A 16,063-nucleotide genomic window follows, 5' to 3' on the forward strand; every position below is an offset into this window, starting at 1 on the left:
CCGGGGTTTTGGCGGGGGCGGGAATCGCGCCATGCTGGTCGGTTTCGACCAGTCCCTCCTGCGTAAAATACGCAAGGTTCTTACCGGAGGGACCTGGCTCTGCGGGCGACGTGCGGAGTCCTCGGGGGGGGGGGGGGGATCTGGCCCCCACGGTGGCCTGGCCTGCGATCGGGGCCCACCGATCCGCGGACGGGCCTGTGCCGTGGGAGCACTCTTTCCCTCCGCGCCGGCCGCTGTCAACCTCTGCGATGGCCGGCGGGGAGAGGAAACCCCCTGTGCATGCGCTGGGATCACTAGCTGCACATACACATTACACTCTTCACGCACACTTAATCCAGCCAAAACAATGGCATTGGTTGTGTTGGAGCGCGCCCATACAGCTGCTGGGTCCTATATGACCTGTGGCACTAAGTTCACAGTTGACAGACAGCGGTGTGCGCAGCTGCATGGCTGCCTTGCCGGCTGCTGCAATGGTGCTCCATGCCCGTCCACCCCGACCCCACAGCCCACCTCCAGGCCACCCCCCACTACTCCCCACCGGCCCTGGCAGAAACGCCTGGCCAGCGGATCATCTGTCAGCAAACTATGGTGATGTTGGACACCTTCCGTACCCCCGTCTCTCTCCCTCAGCAGCCCTCAGGTTTCACTATTTTTAAAAGTACAAGTGAACCATCGAAGTATAAGCTGCTCTCCGTTTAATTCTGTTCCCCGGAAACCCATTCCTGAGAAATTAGATTGTTTAACGCTGCGACCACACGATGCGATCCCAGCCGTTAATGATCCAGCGACACTCTGACAAAAGAAACTCTCCCCGACAGCCTGGCCAATACTTGGGCTCTCAGGTCCTGAGTACTGGTCGTCCTTATCGTTTCTAGAACCCTGCCGTCTGCAAATTGGCCGCAGCAGCTTTGGCATCACAACGGCCGACTACACTTTGACAAAGTTTGGCATTGGCTGTGAAGCGCTTTGGGACAGCCCGAGGGCCCTGAAGGGCGCTACCCAAATGCAAGTTTTTCTTTCTCTCCGTTAATGCCAGGTTATAAATTCCACCGGGAACTGGAAAAGAAAACTGACAAGGCAGCAGCTGGGACCCTCGTCATCGGCCACAAATAATAAACCTGGGTCAGTCTCCACGTTCGCGCATAGTGAGACACAGTGGGGGTTTGCAGCCCACAGCCCGTCTACTGAGCTGAAACAGCAGGTGACAGGAAAAAATGCGAGGCAGGCAGCCAATACCTAAATATGGCTCCTTGACGCCTCCTCCCCCCCCCCCCCCCCCGCCCCCCCACCCCCACCCTCCCCACCATTCCCTGGAGACTGAGCTTATTATACAATGCGATCAGCCTGATGAGTTGGGATAACTGCTGCCCTCTGGTGACCAGCCTGCAACACACTGACAAAGAGGAAAAGACCAGGAGGAGCAGAGAGACTAGCATTGAAACAGCGCCGTTTGCCACCTCGTGGGCAGCAAAGTGTGCGGAATGACCGATGCAGCAACACTTAAAGTTGGGCCACTGTTGAAAATCGGACATTCTCTCCCACGAGATACAATATTGAGGCTGAGAGTCAGCCGGATATTTCCGAACTGGGATCAATAAATGATTGTTAGGTAAAGGCATTAAGGGATATCAAGCCAAGACAGGCAAGTGGGGTTAAGGTACAAATCAACTGGGATCCAAACGAATGGGCGAAGAAGCTGAACAGTGTCTTTCTGTTCCGATACGGACTATTAGTGCACAGCAATATCCCACAGACAGTCATGAATAAATTACCATTTCTGGTGTTTTGTTAAAAGGTTATCACAAAACATTAACTCTGTTGCTTTTTCCACAGATGCTGCCCGATCAAACAAGCATTATTTCAGATTGTCACTACCTGCGGTATTTTACGTTGATCCGTTTGCGCTGGTGTTAGCTGAAGGTCAGCAGGGGTACGGAGAAGAACATTCCTCATTTTCCTTGCAGTGGCACTGTGAGGTATTCCCCTCCCGAGAGGGTAGAGGGGCCTGAGTATAGCGTCTCACCCGAAGGACAGCCGCCGGGATTCTCCCCTACCCGACGGGGCGGGGGGTCACGGCGTAGCGGAGTGGGGCCAACCACTCCGGCGTCGGGCCTCCCCAAAGGTGCAGAATTCTCCGCACCTTTAGGGGCTAGGCCCGCGCCGGAGTGGTTTCCGCCACGCCGACTGGCGCCAAAACTGGCGCCAAAGCCGGCCGGAGTCGGGGCTGGCCAAAAGGCCTTCGCCGGTCCGCGCATGCGCTGGTGCGTCAGCGGCCGCTGACGTCACCACCGGCGCATGCGCAGTAGGGGGTGTCTCTTCCGCCTCCGCCATGGTGGAGGCCATGGCGGTGGCACAAGAAAAAAGAGTGCCCCCACGGCACTGGCCCGCCCGCCAATCGGTGGGCCCCGATTGCGGGCCAGGCCACTGTGGGGGCATCCCCCGGGGTCCGATCACCCCGCACCCCCCCCCCAGGACCCCGGGGGCCCACTTGCGCCGCCAATCCCGCCGCCACCAGAGGTGGTTGAAACCTTGTCAGCGGGAGAGGCCTGAAAGCGGCGGGACTTCGGCCCATCGCGGGCCGGAGAATTGCTGCGGGGACCCGCCGATCGGCGCGGCGCGATTCCCGCTCCCGCCGATTCCCGGGTAGCGGATAATTCCGGCCACAGCGGGGGCGGGATTTACGCCGGCCCCTGGCGATTCTCCGACCCTGCGGGGGGGGTCAGAAAATTCCACCCAGCATCTCTGACAGTGCAGCACCTCATCGGTGTGACACGGAAGGCTGGTGACAAGCACGCCTCCTGGGGGGGGAGGGGGGGGTTGTGCCTCCCAGGCCATTGGAAACCCCCGGATCTTGATGTAGAAATGACACACATGCAGCCTTTTTTTGATAAAGAGTTTTATTGAGGCATTTTTGGCATAGAATACAAAACAGTGTGCAAAGAATAATCAACATCAAAAACCAGCTCCCCTCCAACAAGGACCTGCCTAACTACCCCCCTGTTCTACGTTGCTCTAACTCTCTCCCCCCCCCCCCCCCCCCCCCCCGCTGACAATTAATTTTCCGTGAAGTTGAAAAATGGTTGCCACCTCCGGGCAAACCCTGACAGTGACCCTCTCAGAACGAACTTAATTTTCTCCAGACCGAGTTGCATACAAAATGATCAGAGGGTTAGATAGGGTGGACAGCGAGAGCCTTCTCCCGCGGATGGAGGTGGCTATCACGAGGGGACATAGCCTTAAATTGAAGGGTAATAGATATAGGACAGAGGTCAGAGGTGGGTTTTTTACGCAAAGAGTGGTGAGGCCGTGGAATGCCCTACCTGCAACAGTAGTGAACTCGCCAACATTGAGGGCATTTAAAAGTTTATTGGATAAGCATATGGATGATAAGGGCATAGTGTAGGTTAGATGGCCTTTAGTTTTTTTTTCCATGTCGGTGCAACATTGAGGGCCGAAGGGCCTGTACTGCGCTGTATCGTTCTATGTTCTATGTTCTAAAGCTCGCCATAGCCGGCAGCCAGGCCTCCGACCTCGGGGGCTTTGAGTCCCTCCGTGCCAGCAGAGTTCGTCGCTGGGCTACCAGGGAAGCAAAGGCCAAAACGTCGGCCTCTCGCTCCTCCTGGGACTCCCGAGCCCTCCAAAACCTCAAAAATAGCCACCTCTGGACTCATCACCATCCTTGTTTTCAGTACCTGAGACATAACGTCCACGAATACCTGCCAGTCCCCCCTGAGTTTTGGACATGCCCAGAACATGTGGACATGGTTCGCTGGTCCTCCCGAACATCTGGCGCACCTGTACTCCAATCCAAAGAATTTACTCATCCGGGCCACTGTAATGTGGGCCTGGTGGACGACCTTGAATTCAATCAGGCTGAGCCTGGCACATGTTGCGGTCGCGTTTACCCTGCTGAATGCCTCCGCCCATAAGCCCCCTTCTATCTCACCTCCGAGCTCCTCTTCCCACTTAAGCTTCAGCTCCTCGGTTTGCGACTCCTCCGCCCCCATAAGTTCTTTGTATATATCTGAGACCCTCCCCTCCCCCACCCATCCACTGGACACTACCCTATCCTGTGTAGTGGCAGACGTGGGAAGGATGGAATCCATCTGCGTAGAAAGTCCCGCACCTGCAAGTACCTGAAATCATTCCCTCTCGCCAGCCCAAATTTCTCCTCTAGCGCCCTCATGCTCGGCAAGCTCCCTTCCAAGAACAGATCCCCATCCTCTCCATTCCAGCCCTCCGCCATGTTCGGAACCCACCGTCCATATTCCCTGGGGCAAACCGCTGATTGTAGCAAATTGGGGGCCAAACTGATGCTCTCACTTACCCCATGTGCCTTCTCCACTGGCCCCAGATCCGCAAGGTCGCCACCATTATAGGGCTGGTGGAGTACCGTGCCGGCGGGAGCGGCAGGCAGACCGTAACCAGGGCCGCCAAACTGGTGCCCCTGCACCAAGTGGCCTCCATTCGCCCCCAAACCGACCCCGCACCCACCATCCACTTCCTTATCCTTATGATGGCTGCCCAGGAGAAATGGCTAAAGTTTGGCAGCGCCAGCCCCCTCCTTCCCTCCTCACCCGCGGGGGCTTTCCCGCCCACACAAATCCCATAATTATTTTACTGACCTTCTTGAAAAAAGACCGCGGAATGAAAATGGGGAGACACTGGAATACGAACAGGAATCACAAGTGTGGCCTTGACGGGGGGGTTCCTAGCTGAGGCCAAAGAGAAGGACCACTGCTGTTGGATGGTGGGGTCTTTCTTGGTGCTACAGGCAGCGAGACACACCCTGCGAAACACGCCTGAAACCGGGAAACCGGGCATAGAAATGTTTCGGTTCAATCGCACCCACCATTTTACTTCACATTTTTGGGAGGTCACTGAGGTTTGGCCAATTTCAGCAACAAAATATTTTTATACAGCGCCTTTAATATGACAAAACTTACAGAGGCACGTCACAGGGGCCTCGTCAGACACATCCTGACATCAAATCATGTCAGGAGATATTAGGAAAGTTGATCAAAAGGTTGGTCAAAGAGCTCCTTTTTAAGGTGCGACGTCAAGCAGGGGAGGCAGAGAGGTCTAGGGAGGGAGAGGGAGAGAGATCCAGGGAGGGAGAGGGAGAGAGGTCCAGGGGGAGACAGGGAGAGAGATCCAGGGAGGGAGAGGGAGAGAGGTCCAGGGAGAGAGAGGGAGAGAGGTCCAGGGAGGGAGAGGGAGAGAAGTCCAGGGAGGGAGAGGGCGAGAGGTCCAGGGGGAGACAGGGAGAGAGATCCAGGGAGGGAGAGGGAGAGAGGTCCAGGGAGAGAGAGGGGGAGAGGTGCAGGGAGGGAGAGGGAGAGAAGTCCAGGGAGAGGGAGAGAGATCCAGGGAGAGAGAGGGAGAGAGGTCCAGGGAGAGAGGCACAGAGGTCCGGGGAGGGAGAGGCACAGAGGTCCAGGGAGAGGGAGAGAGGTCCAGGGAGACAGGCAGAAAGGTCCAGGGAGAGGGAGAGAGATCCAGGGAGAGGGAGAGAGATCCAGGGAGAGGGAGGGAGAGAGATCCAGGGAGAGAGGTCCAGGGAGAGGGAGAGAGGTCCAGGGAGAGAGGCACAGAGGTCCGGGGAGGGAGAGGCACAGAGGTCCAGGGAGAGGGAGAGAGGTCCAGGGAGACAGGCAGAAAGGTCCAGGGAGAGGGAGAGAGATCCAGGGAGAGGGAGAGAGATCCAGGGAGAGGGAGGGAGAGAGGTCCAGGGAGAGAGAGGGAGAGAGGTCCAGGGAGAGGGAGAGAGGTCCGGGAAGAGAGAGGCATAGAGGTCCAGGGATAGAGAAGCAGAGAGGTCCAGGGAGAGGGAGAGAGATCCAGGGAGAGAGAGGCAGAGAGGTCCAGGGAGAGGGAGAGAGGTCCGGGAAGAGAGAGGCACAGAGGTCCAGGGAGACAGAAGCAGAGAGGTCCAGGGAGAGGGAGAGAGATCCAGGGAGAGAGAGGCACAGAGGTCCAGGGAGAGGAAGGCAGAGAGGTCAAGGGAGGGAGAGGGAGAGAGGTCCAGGGACGGAGAGGCACAGAGGTCCAGGGAGAGGGAGAGAGATCCAGGGAGAGAGAGGGAGAGAGGTCCAGGGAGAGAGATGTCCAGGGAGAGAGAGGCACAGAGGTCCAGGGAGAGAAGACAGAGGTCCAGGGAGAGAGGCACAGAGGTCCAGGGATAGGGAGATAGGTCCAGGGAGAGGGAGAGAGGTCCAGGGAGGGAGAGGCACAGAGGTCCAGGGAGAGAAGACAGAGGTCCAGGGAGTGAGGCACAGAGGTCCAGGGAGAGGGAGAGAGGTGCAGGGAGAGAGAGGCACAGAGGTCCAGGGAGAGGGAGAGAGGTCCAGGGAGAGGGAGGCAGAGAGGTCCAGGGAGAGAGAGGCACAGAGGTCCAGGGAGGGAGAGGGAGAGAGGTCCATGGAGAGAGGCACAGAGGTCCAGGGAGGGAGAGGGAGAGAGGTCCATAGAGAGAGGCACAGAGGTCCAGGGAGAGAGAGGTCCAGCGAGAGGTAGGGAGGACCAGGGAGGGAGAGGTCCAGCGAAAGGTAGAGACGTCCAGGGAGGGTGAGGGAGAGAGGTCCATGGAGAGAGGCACAGAGGTCTAGGGAGAGAGAGGTAGAGAAATCCAGGGATAGAGAGGCACAGAGGTCCAGGGAGGGAGAGGGAGAGAGGTTCGGGGAGAGAGAGGGAGAGAGGTCCAGGGAGGGAGAGGGAGAGAGGTCCAGGGAGGGAGAGAGAGAGAGGTCCAGGGAGAGAGAGGGAGAGAGGTCCAGGGGTAGAGAGGCACAGAGGTCCAGGGAGAGAGAGGGAGAGAGGTCCAGGGAGGGAGAGGGAGAGAGGTCCAGGGAGGGAGAGGGAGAGAGGTCCAGGGAGGGAGAGGGAGAGAGGTCCAGGGAGAGAGAGGGGGAGAGGTCCAGGGAGGGAGAGGGAGAGAGGTCCAGGGAGGGAATTCCAGAGAGCAAGGCCTGGTCAACTAAAGGCATGGCCACTAATGGTGGAATGAAGATAATCAGGATTTACAGGCGGCCGGATTTGGAAAAATTCAGAAATCTTGGACAATAGGAGGGATTGGAGGAGGTTACAGGGATAGTGAGGCCAGAGAGGACATGACAGGATTTGAAAACAAGAACGAAAATTTTTTAAAACAGCCTATGCCAGGAGGTGCCAATTTAGATGGTGTAGTGGTAATGTCACTGGACTAGTAATCCAGGCTAATACTCGAGGGACATGGGTTCAAATCCCACCACGGCAGCTAGTCTCAGTAATGGTGGGCATGACAACTCTCATCGATTGTTGTAAAAACCCACTTGGTGCACTAGGATCTTTCAATGGAAAGAAATCTGCCGTCCTTACCCAGTCTGGCCTACATGTGATCACAGATCCACAACAATTTGGTTGACTCTTAACTGTCCTCTGAAATGACTGAGCAAGACACTCCACTCAAGGGTAATTAAGGACGGGCAACAAAAGCTGGCCTTGCCACTGTTACAATCACAGCTGATACTGGACAAGTCAGATCCCACAGTGGGACCTGGCTTGATAGATCCTAACTTTTATTCTTTTCTTTAGAAACGGCGGAGGGAAATTACTGAACAAATTCACGGGAGCCTGCTTTCAGCACAAAGAATAAAACATTCCTTAAGCAGGAAAAAGATCCGGCCGCGGGTCACTGTCCATGTGGAGTTTGCACGTTCTCCCCGTGTCTGCGTGGGTCTCACCCCCACAACCCAAAAGATGTACAGGATAGGTGAATCGGCCACGCTAAATTGCCCCTTCATTGAAAAAATAATTGGATATTCCAATTTGTAAAAAAAACTGAAAAAAGATTAATTATATCTACTAGACAAAAGATCAGAAAGATTTCAATACAGACCCCAGAAAATGATCCAAACTCACATTATTGCTTTTATCCCAGCAACATCCTCACAGACAAGGGATTGTGCTGGCTCAGTTTCATACACTTTGTACCGGCCGACTTCTGAACATTTACTCGATGTTCTTCCTCAATTGGTATCTCTCCCGGAGACACCCAAAAGCCGCACTCTAAACACTTTTACTTTAACTTTAGAGCAAACACTAATTTCCTGAAACTCAGCTCCCTAACAGTCTGGGAGGACATCTTACTAGAGAGTTTTCGACATGTGCCTGCACATTATTTGACGGCCCTTCTGTGTTTCCCCCTGTCTCTGGACCCATGCTGCTAATGTGATGAATGTAAGAAATTGTCATATTTTTTGCAGTAAATATTCCTAAAACCTGGGTTATGATGCATACAGACAGTATGACTGCTGGAGCAGTGATTAAGGTGAACCCCCAGGGGTTCAGAGAAACGCCGGAGGCCGGCGTCAATCCCGCACCCGCCGTGGCCCGAATTCTCCGCCACCTGGGAATCGGCGGGGGCGGGAATCGCGCCGCGCCGGTCGGCGGGCCCCCTGTGGCAATTCTCCGGCCCGCGATGGGCCGAAGTCCCGCCGCTGACAGGCCTCTCCCGCCAGCGGGAATCAAAGCACGTCTGGTGCCGGCGGGATTGGCGGCACGGGCCGGCTCCGAGGTCCTGGGGGGGGGGGCACAGGGTGATCGGACCCCGGGGGGTGCCCCCACGGTGGCCTGGCCCACGATCGGGGTCCACCGATCGGCGGGTGGGCCTGCGCCGTGGGGGCACTGTTCACCATGGCGGGGGCGGAAGAGAACCCCCTCCGCTGCGCATGCACCAGTATTACGTCAGCAGCCGCTGACGCACCGGCAGATGCGCGGACTTCCATCGGCCCGGCAAAGGCCTTTCAGCCCTGCCTGGCGGGGCGCCAAAGGCCGTTTGCGTTGGCCGGCGGAGCGGGAGCCACTCCGGCGCGGGCCTAGCTCCTAAAGGTGCAGAGAATTCCGCACCTTTGGGGAGGCCCGATGCCGGAGTGGTTCACGCCACTCCGTCCCACCAGGACCCCCCACCCCGCTGGGTAGGGGCGAATCCCGGCCCTGGTTGCTAACTTCATTCATGAATGGTATTTAATATATATGAGTTTGCTTAATTGGAATATAGTGGCAGGTTTAGGAAGTAAGTTAAGGTTTCTTCTTTTACTTAAGAACAGTTGTAACTGTTAACTGTAAATCTATTGCTTTGTTGCTAATGTGATTAATTCTGTGATTAAATTAAAGTTTGTTTTCATATAAAATATACCATTGGTCAGAGTTATCACTCCTGTGGTCAGTAACATTTCATCACAGTTTTACAAATGGAAAATATTTGTGTTCGCATTCAGAATCCTAACGCTCGGCAGCAGCACAGTTTTTTTTCTACTTTACTTGTTTTTACTTCATTCAACTACTAACCCCTTAGTAACCTTCAACTCTTGGTTGCAAAACCTCATTAAAAATGCATGCCCACCAACAGGGCACACAACCTGCCGCATCCATCTTGCAAAAGGATGAAACTTGCCCCAGATTTGAACTTTCACAACACACAAGTACAAGATATAAATTAAATTTAAAGCTCGACATTGTTCCTAACACCATCGACACCCACAACCCGTGAGATAATCAAGATGATAGACTGGACAGGAATGGGCAGCACGGTAGCACAGTGATTATAATTGTTGCTTCACAGCACCAGGGACCTGGGTTGGATTCCCGGCTTGGGTCACTGTCTGTGCAGAGTCTGTCATTCTCCCCTTGTCTGGGAGGGTTGCCTCCGGGTGCTCCGGTTTCCTCCCACAGTCCAAAGATGTGCAGGTTAAGTGAATTGGACATGCTAAATTACCCTTAATGTCCAAAAAGGTTTGGTGGGATTACTGGATAACAGGGATAGGGTGGAGGTGGGGTCGGATGCGCTTTCCAAGGGCCAGTGCACACTAGATGGGCCGAATAGCCTCCTTCTGTACTGTAAATTCTATGATTCTATGAATGCTTCAGAATAGTGCTTTAGTACTTTATGAATTGCAGAAACAAGCAAATTGGATTATACAAAATAAATGACACAAGCACAGACTCACCAATGTCATTTGCCAGAGAAGTTGGGTCAGATGCACCCAGCGTGGCCTCAAACTCCTCCTGTAGACGATAAGCCCTCTGGAGCAACGACTCCAGCTTGTGTATGAATTCCGCACTGATGATGTCCTATTCGAGGCAAGAAGAGATGGATTAATTACCCACGGAACGAAACCTGGCCTTTGGAAATATGCCCCGTAAATGAGTTACTCCAATGGCAGCTAGCGAGTTCAATCCCCACTCCGTTGCTTTAAGCTCAGAACCCAGGTTGACACTTCCTTGTGGCGCCTGCGGAGGTCCTGCAGGGCGGAAGGTGGGATTTGAAACCGAGGCCCCCTTCTGCCTTCTCAGAAGGACAGAGAAGCTCCAGCAGCACAATTCCCAGGATGATCACTGGAGTTCTTCCCAGTGTCCTGTTCAATATTTACAATTGGGAAAAGAGCAGACTGCGGAGAGAGTGGTGGATCTTCACCACCCTTTGCTGAGAGGAAATGCGGCCCGACATCATCCCACAACCGTCTAGTTCACATTTTAAAATTTTGTCCCATTGTGGTGGACTCTCCGCTTAATTAGCACCCCATCCACAAACATTCAAACCCTCCAGCACCGATGAACAGTGGCAGGCGTGTGTAGCATCTACAAGATGCACTGCAGTAACACGCCAAGGTCCCTTAGGCAGCACCTTCCAAACCCACGACCACTACCATCTAGAAGGACAAGAGCAGCAGATACCTGGGAACCCCACCACCTGGGGGTTCCCCTCCAAATAACTCACCACCCTGACTTAGAAATATATCGCCATCCTTACCCGAGGTGCTTTGAGACCACCTTGTATACGGTGTAAACAACATGGCGATCCAGCAGAAATTGGCCATCGAGATCGCCCTCTCATGGCAGAGTGCAGAGAAGGTAGTCCAGGAGTTCCAGAGTACGTCAGGGATGGAGGTGAATAGCGCAGGATGCCCCCCATTCAGACGGGTGGAGACCCTAGGAGTGGGACATCTTGGACCCCGCCCTTGGTTGAACACTGTCGGGGTTAGGCCCGTTGTCCGAGGGCCGCTAGGTGGGCGAGACATATCTCCACAGACACTGGAGGAGGATTCACAGAGGTGCAGCACTTATGGCCCAAGAACCCGCAGAGACCGGCAATGCCAGGTCAACCAACAAGCCCGTCTGTACGAGAGAGGCGCCCGCCTAGAACCAGGACCCTCCACCTAGAATAGCCCAACGAGGATGAGGACTGAGGTTCTGGTCTCAGTGATAGGAGGGCAGATGTTCAAAGAGATCCGGGCGGAAGTCCAGCATTTGAACTTAAGGGGCGCCGAGGCGAGGTTGGCAACATACACGGAGGAGCCACTAGCCATTGAGGGTACAACAATGGCCTCAGTTGCCTACGGTCAGCAGTCCGTCAGGTTGCCCTTGATAATAGTGCGGGGCACCGGCCTGAGTCTGTTGGGCCGCGATTGGCTACAAAGGCTCCCTCTGGACAAGCTGTGGATTTTCAGGATGGGCACTGGGGGATTATACAAAGTCCTGGCGAAGTATCCGGAAGTTTTCCAGGAGGGCCTGGGAAAAATCATAGAACATAGAACATTACAGCGCAGTACAGGCCCTTCGGCCCTCGATGTTGCGCCGACCTGTGAAACCCCTCTAAAGCCCATCTACACTATTCCCTTATCATCCATGCAGAAAGAAGCTCCACAACCTTCTCATGGTGGCCCGGGTGAGTCCCCAGCTCTGAGCTCATGAAGACAAACGGGGCGACGCACATCCGGACAGTCCCCTACCACCCTCCCTCAAATGGTCTGGCTGAACGAGCAGTGCAGACTTTCAAGAAGGGTATGAGGAAACAGGCCACGGCATGGTGGAGACGAGGCTGGAGCGTTTTTTGTTCAGCCATCAGACCACACCACACATTATGACCAGAGTGGCACAGGCTGAACACTGGTGGGCCGGATGCTCTGCACCCGCCTTAGCCTAATGTTCCCCAATATTAGCGGGAAAGTGGAATGCAGACAAGGCAGCACCGAAGCAGACGGGCACAGGACAGATGTTTCCACCCGGGGGACGCGGTGTACGGGCAAAACTTCGGAGAGGGTACCTGGTGGATGCCACTGACCATGGTGAAACAGACGGGAGCAGTGTTGCACTCGATTAAACACGAGAACAGATGGTGCGGAAGCACCCGGAAAACCTCTGGAGCAGGGGGCCAGTGTCCGGACAAATCCCACCGGAGGAACCGTCTACCAGCCCCGCTGGCCCGCCAGAGAGGGGCCTGGGGACATCACCCCCTAGGGGTCCCGACACCGATTTGTGTGATGTGGAGGGTTCAGGGTCTGAAATGGAGACTCGGACGTCCAGGTTTTCGGACGATGGCCTCACCAGGGAACGGTCGCCGGTAATGCCCCCCCCAGGCGGTCGATGCGGAAACGATGTTCGCCGACATGCCCCCCAACCCTGCCCCACAACAACCGGAGGCATAACCGCGGGCAAAGCGGGGAAGAGAACCTCGTCCACTCCCTAAAAACAGAGGGACTTATGGTCTTTGGTTGGGGGGGGGGGTGCCTGTTATGACCCCCACAAGATCCACGGGGTACGTGTACCCCGCTGAGGGGCGGTGGCCCGAAAGCGGGCTCATTAATTCCCCAAGATAAACGCCGGCCCAAGAGGGACCCAGAATCTCAGGATGGTTCCGGCTGCGATTTGGACTGCTGCTTAATTGCTGCATTTCCGAGCTGCGAGTAGGAAATAAACTACTTCTGATGCATTGGGACGCCTCATCGACTACAAAAAAGGCCTTCTTGAAGTCCACATAAATAATATCCATAGTCACTTCCATATCAATTATCTCTTCAAAAAATGCATGCTGTGACCTTTAAAATTCACGCAAGAACTAACACTGACATAACTAAAACTAAATTAACTTGTCATTTATCTGTGTTGTTACGGCAGCACGGTGGCCTAGTGGTTAGCACAGCTGCCTCACGGCGCTGAGGTCCCAGGTTCGATCCCGGCTCTGGGTCACTGTCTGTGTGGAGTTTGCACATTCTCCCCTTGTCTGCGTGGGTTTCGCCCCCACAACCCACAGATGAGCAGGGTAGGTGGATTGGCCACGCTAAATTGCCCCTTAATTGGAAAAAAAAATTGGGTAATCTAAATTTTTTTTAAAAATTTATCTGTGTTGTTTGTCGGAGCTTCTGTGTACAAATTGGCTGCCGTGTTTCCCACATTTACAACACTTTAAGCTGCTTAATTAGCTATAAAACACTTTGCCGTGACCTAAGGGTAAGAGACGTGCTCTATAAATGCAAGGACTTGCTTTCTTTTTCCTTTTCTGAAAGACTCTCTATAGATCAGTGTCTTTTTGAGGCTAGGATACTGTACCTTAATTCAGAGTTAATGTAATTTACATTGACATTTAAACATATGCCAGATCAGTCCGTTTGACTCCAGTAATTGTATCTACCGTATATACTCGTGTATCATGCGACTTTTGAAGATCTAAATTGTAACCTAAATTTGGGGGGTCGCATGATACGCGAGATACAAAATTCGCGGGTGTTTTACTTGCTGTTTTTTCTGATGGGAAGATGTTCAGCCACTTGACGTTTCCATTCATAAAAACATGAATGGAAACGTCAAGTGGCTGAACATCTTCCCATCAGAATGCTGTGGTCAAAATCTGAAGAGTAGTATTCCTGATCATATGGGTAGTTTATTCAATACATGGCCGTCTTTTTCCGATACAGAATTCGCGGGTGTTTTACTTGCCGTTTTTATGAATGGAAACGTCAAGTGGCAGAACGACGCTAGTAAAGCCAGCTGGAAAGCTGTTCGATTCGCGAACAGCTTTCACAACAGAATCCACTCTGCAGAATCCACAGACAATGATACCATTTGGAAGTTTTAGTTTGGGCATTAATTTCCAAAAAAGTGACTCGCATGATACATGAGATATAGCATAAAATCATGTTTTGGGGACGATTATTTAGGGGTCGCATGATACGCGAGATCGCATGATACGCGAGTATATACGGTAAATGCTCTTTCCCAAACTTGCTAATGGGCCCCATTCATTGTACATATGCTTCACTCTCCCTGTTCCAAACAGGCATTGTTTTTTATTTATCCACATTAAAATCCATTAACTCTCCACACAGCGAGGGCAGCACGGTGGCCAAGTGGTTAGCATAACCGCCTCACGGCGCTGAGGTCCCAGGTTCGATCCCGGCTCTGGGTCACTGTCTGTGTGGAGTTTGCACATTCTCCCCGTGTCTGCGTGGGTTTCGCCCCCACAACCCAAAAATGTGCAGAGTAGGTGGATTGGCCATGCTAAATTGCCCCTTAATTGGAAAAAATAATTGGGTAATCTAAATTTATAAAAAAAAAACTCTCCACACAGCTTCAATATTATCATAGAACCCCTACATGAAAATGAAAATCGCTTATTGTCACGAGTAGGCTTCAATGAAGTTACTGTGAAAAGCCCCTAGTCGCCACATTCCGGCGCCTGTCCGGGGAGGCTGGTACAGTGCAGAAGGAGGCCATTCAGCCCATCCAGACTGTACCAACCCTCCGAAAGAGCACCCCACACAAGCCCACTCCCCAACCCCATTCCCTTAACGCTGCCTAACCTGCACATCTATGGACACTAAGGGGCGATTTAGCGTGGCCAATCCACTGAACATGCACATCTTTGGACTGTGGGAGGGAACCCGATCATCCAGTGATGCAAACTCCACAGAAACTCCACAGAAACAGTCACCCAAGGCCAGTATTAAACCAGGTCCCTGGTGCTGTGAGGCAGCAGTGCTAACAACCCGAATAATACAATACAAGACATCCCATGTCCAATTATTTACCAAAAGTGTTAACACGAGTCATTTATTATTTGTTCGTTCACGGGATGTGGGTGTCACTGGCTAGGCCAGCACTTATTGCCACTCCTTAATTGCCCTTGACAACGTGGTGGTGAGCTGCTTTCTTGGGCCGTTGCAATCTATGTGGTGTAGGTAAACCCACAGTGCTGTTAGGGATGGAGTCCAGGACTTTACCCAGTAACAGTGAAGGAGCAGCAATGTTTTTCCAAGTCAGGATTGTGTGTGGCTTGGAGGCGAACTTGCAGGTGGTGGTGTTCCCAGATGCTTGCTGCCCTTGTCCTTAGATCATAGAATTTACAGTGCAGAAGGAGGCCATTCGGTCCATCGAGTCTGCACTGGCCCATGGAAAGATCACCCTATCTAAGCCCACATCTGCACCTTATCCCCATACCCTAGTAACACCATCTAAACGTTTTGGACACTAAGGGCAATTTAGCATGGCCAATCCACCTAACCTACACATCTTTGTACTGTGGGAGGAAACCGGAGCACCCGGAGGAAACCCACGCACACACGGGGAGAACGTGCAGACTCCGGACAGACAGTGACCCAAGCCGGGAATTGAAATTGGGACCCCGGAGCTGTGAAGAAACTGTGCTAACCACTGTGCTGCCCTGCCGGCCTTGATTCAAGGGACGCAATTCTTTGAGAACACCCGAAGGCAAGAGGTGGTCCGGACACCCTGAGCTCATGAAAGTTGTTAGAGAAATGCAAGCCTTTCCGTTTTTTAAAATTAAATTTAGTGTACCCAATTATTTTTTCCAATTAAGGAGCAATTTAGCGTGGCCAATCTACCCAACCTGCACATCTTTGGGTTGTGGGGGTGAAACCCACGCAGACGGGGAGAATGTGCAAACTCCACACGGACAGTGACCCGGGTCCGTGATGGAACCCGGGTCCTCAGCGCTGTGAGATAGCAGTGCTAACCACTGCGCCATCATGCCACCCTCTTTTTTCTTATAAAGCACAATAAATTTTTTAACCAGTCTGCTCAATTGTCAACAAGCTTTAATTATGTTAAGAAGTGCCACATTGTTAAATGCTGCATGAAAATCCTAATGATTGCTGGCACAATTGCGAGTTTTATTAGATTATTATATTTTGGGATTGCAGCTTTGGGTAAATGAAGGTATAAATTGCCTGCAGATAAAAGTGTTTTGTCAATAGTTGGGGGGAAACTTCCGCTTCCCTCCCCCTGTTTT

General features: G+C 53.2%; 1 protein-coding gene across 1 annotated transcript in view; it reads right to left on the reverse strand.

Moving 5' to 3' along the window:
- miga1 (mitoguardin 1) overlaps positions 1-16,063 on the reverse strand; it is a 145,593-nt gene that overhangs the window by 102,893 nt on the left and 26,637 nt on the right. Inside the window, 1 exon segment of the mRNA XM_038793747.1 lies at positions 9,987-10,110. Coding sequence (XP_038649675.1) covers positions 9,987-10,110 — 124 coding nt within the window.

This window comes from Scyliorhinus canicula, chromosome 4 (assembly GCF_902713615.1).
Source record: "Scyliorhinus canicula chromosome 4, sScyCan1.1, whole genome shotgun sequence".
In the NCBI taxonomy this organism is placed as follows: Eukaryota; Metazoa; Chordata; class Chondrichthyes; order Carcharhiniformes; family Scyliorhinidae; genus Scyliorhinus; species Scyliorhinus canicula.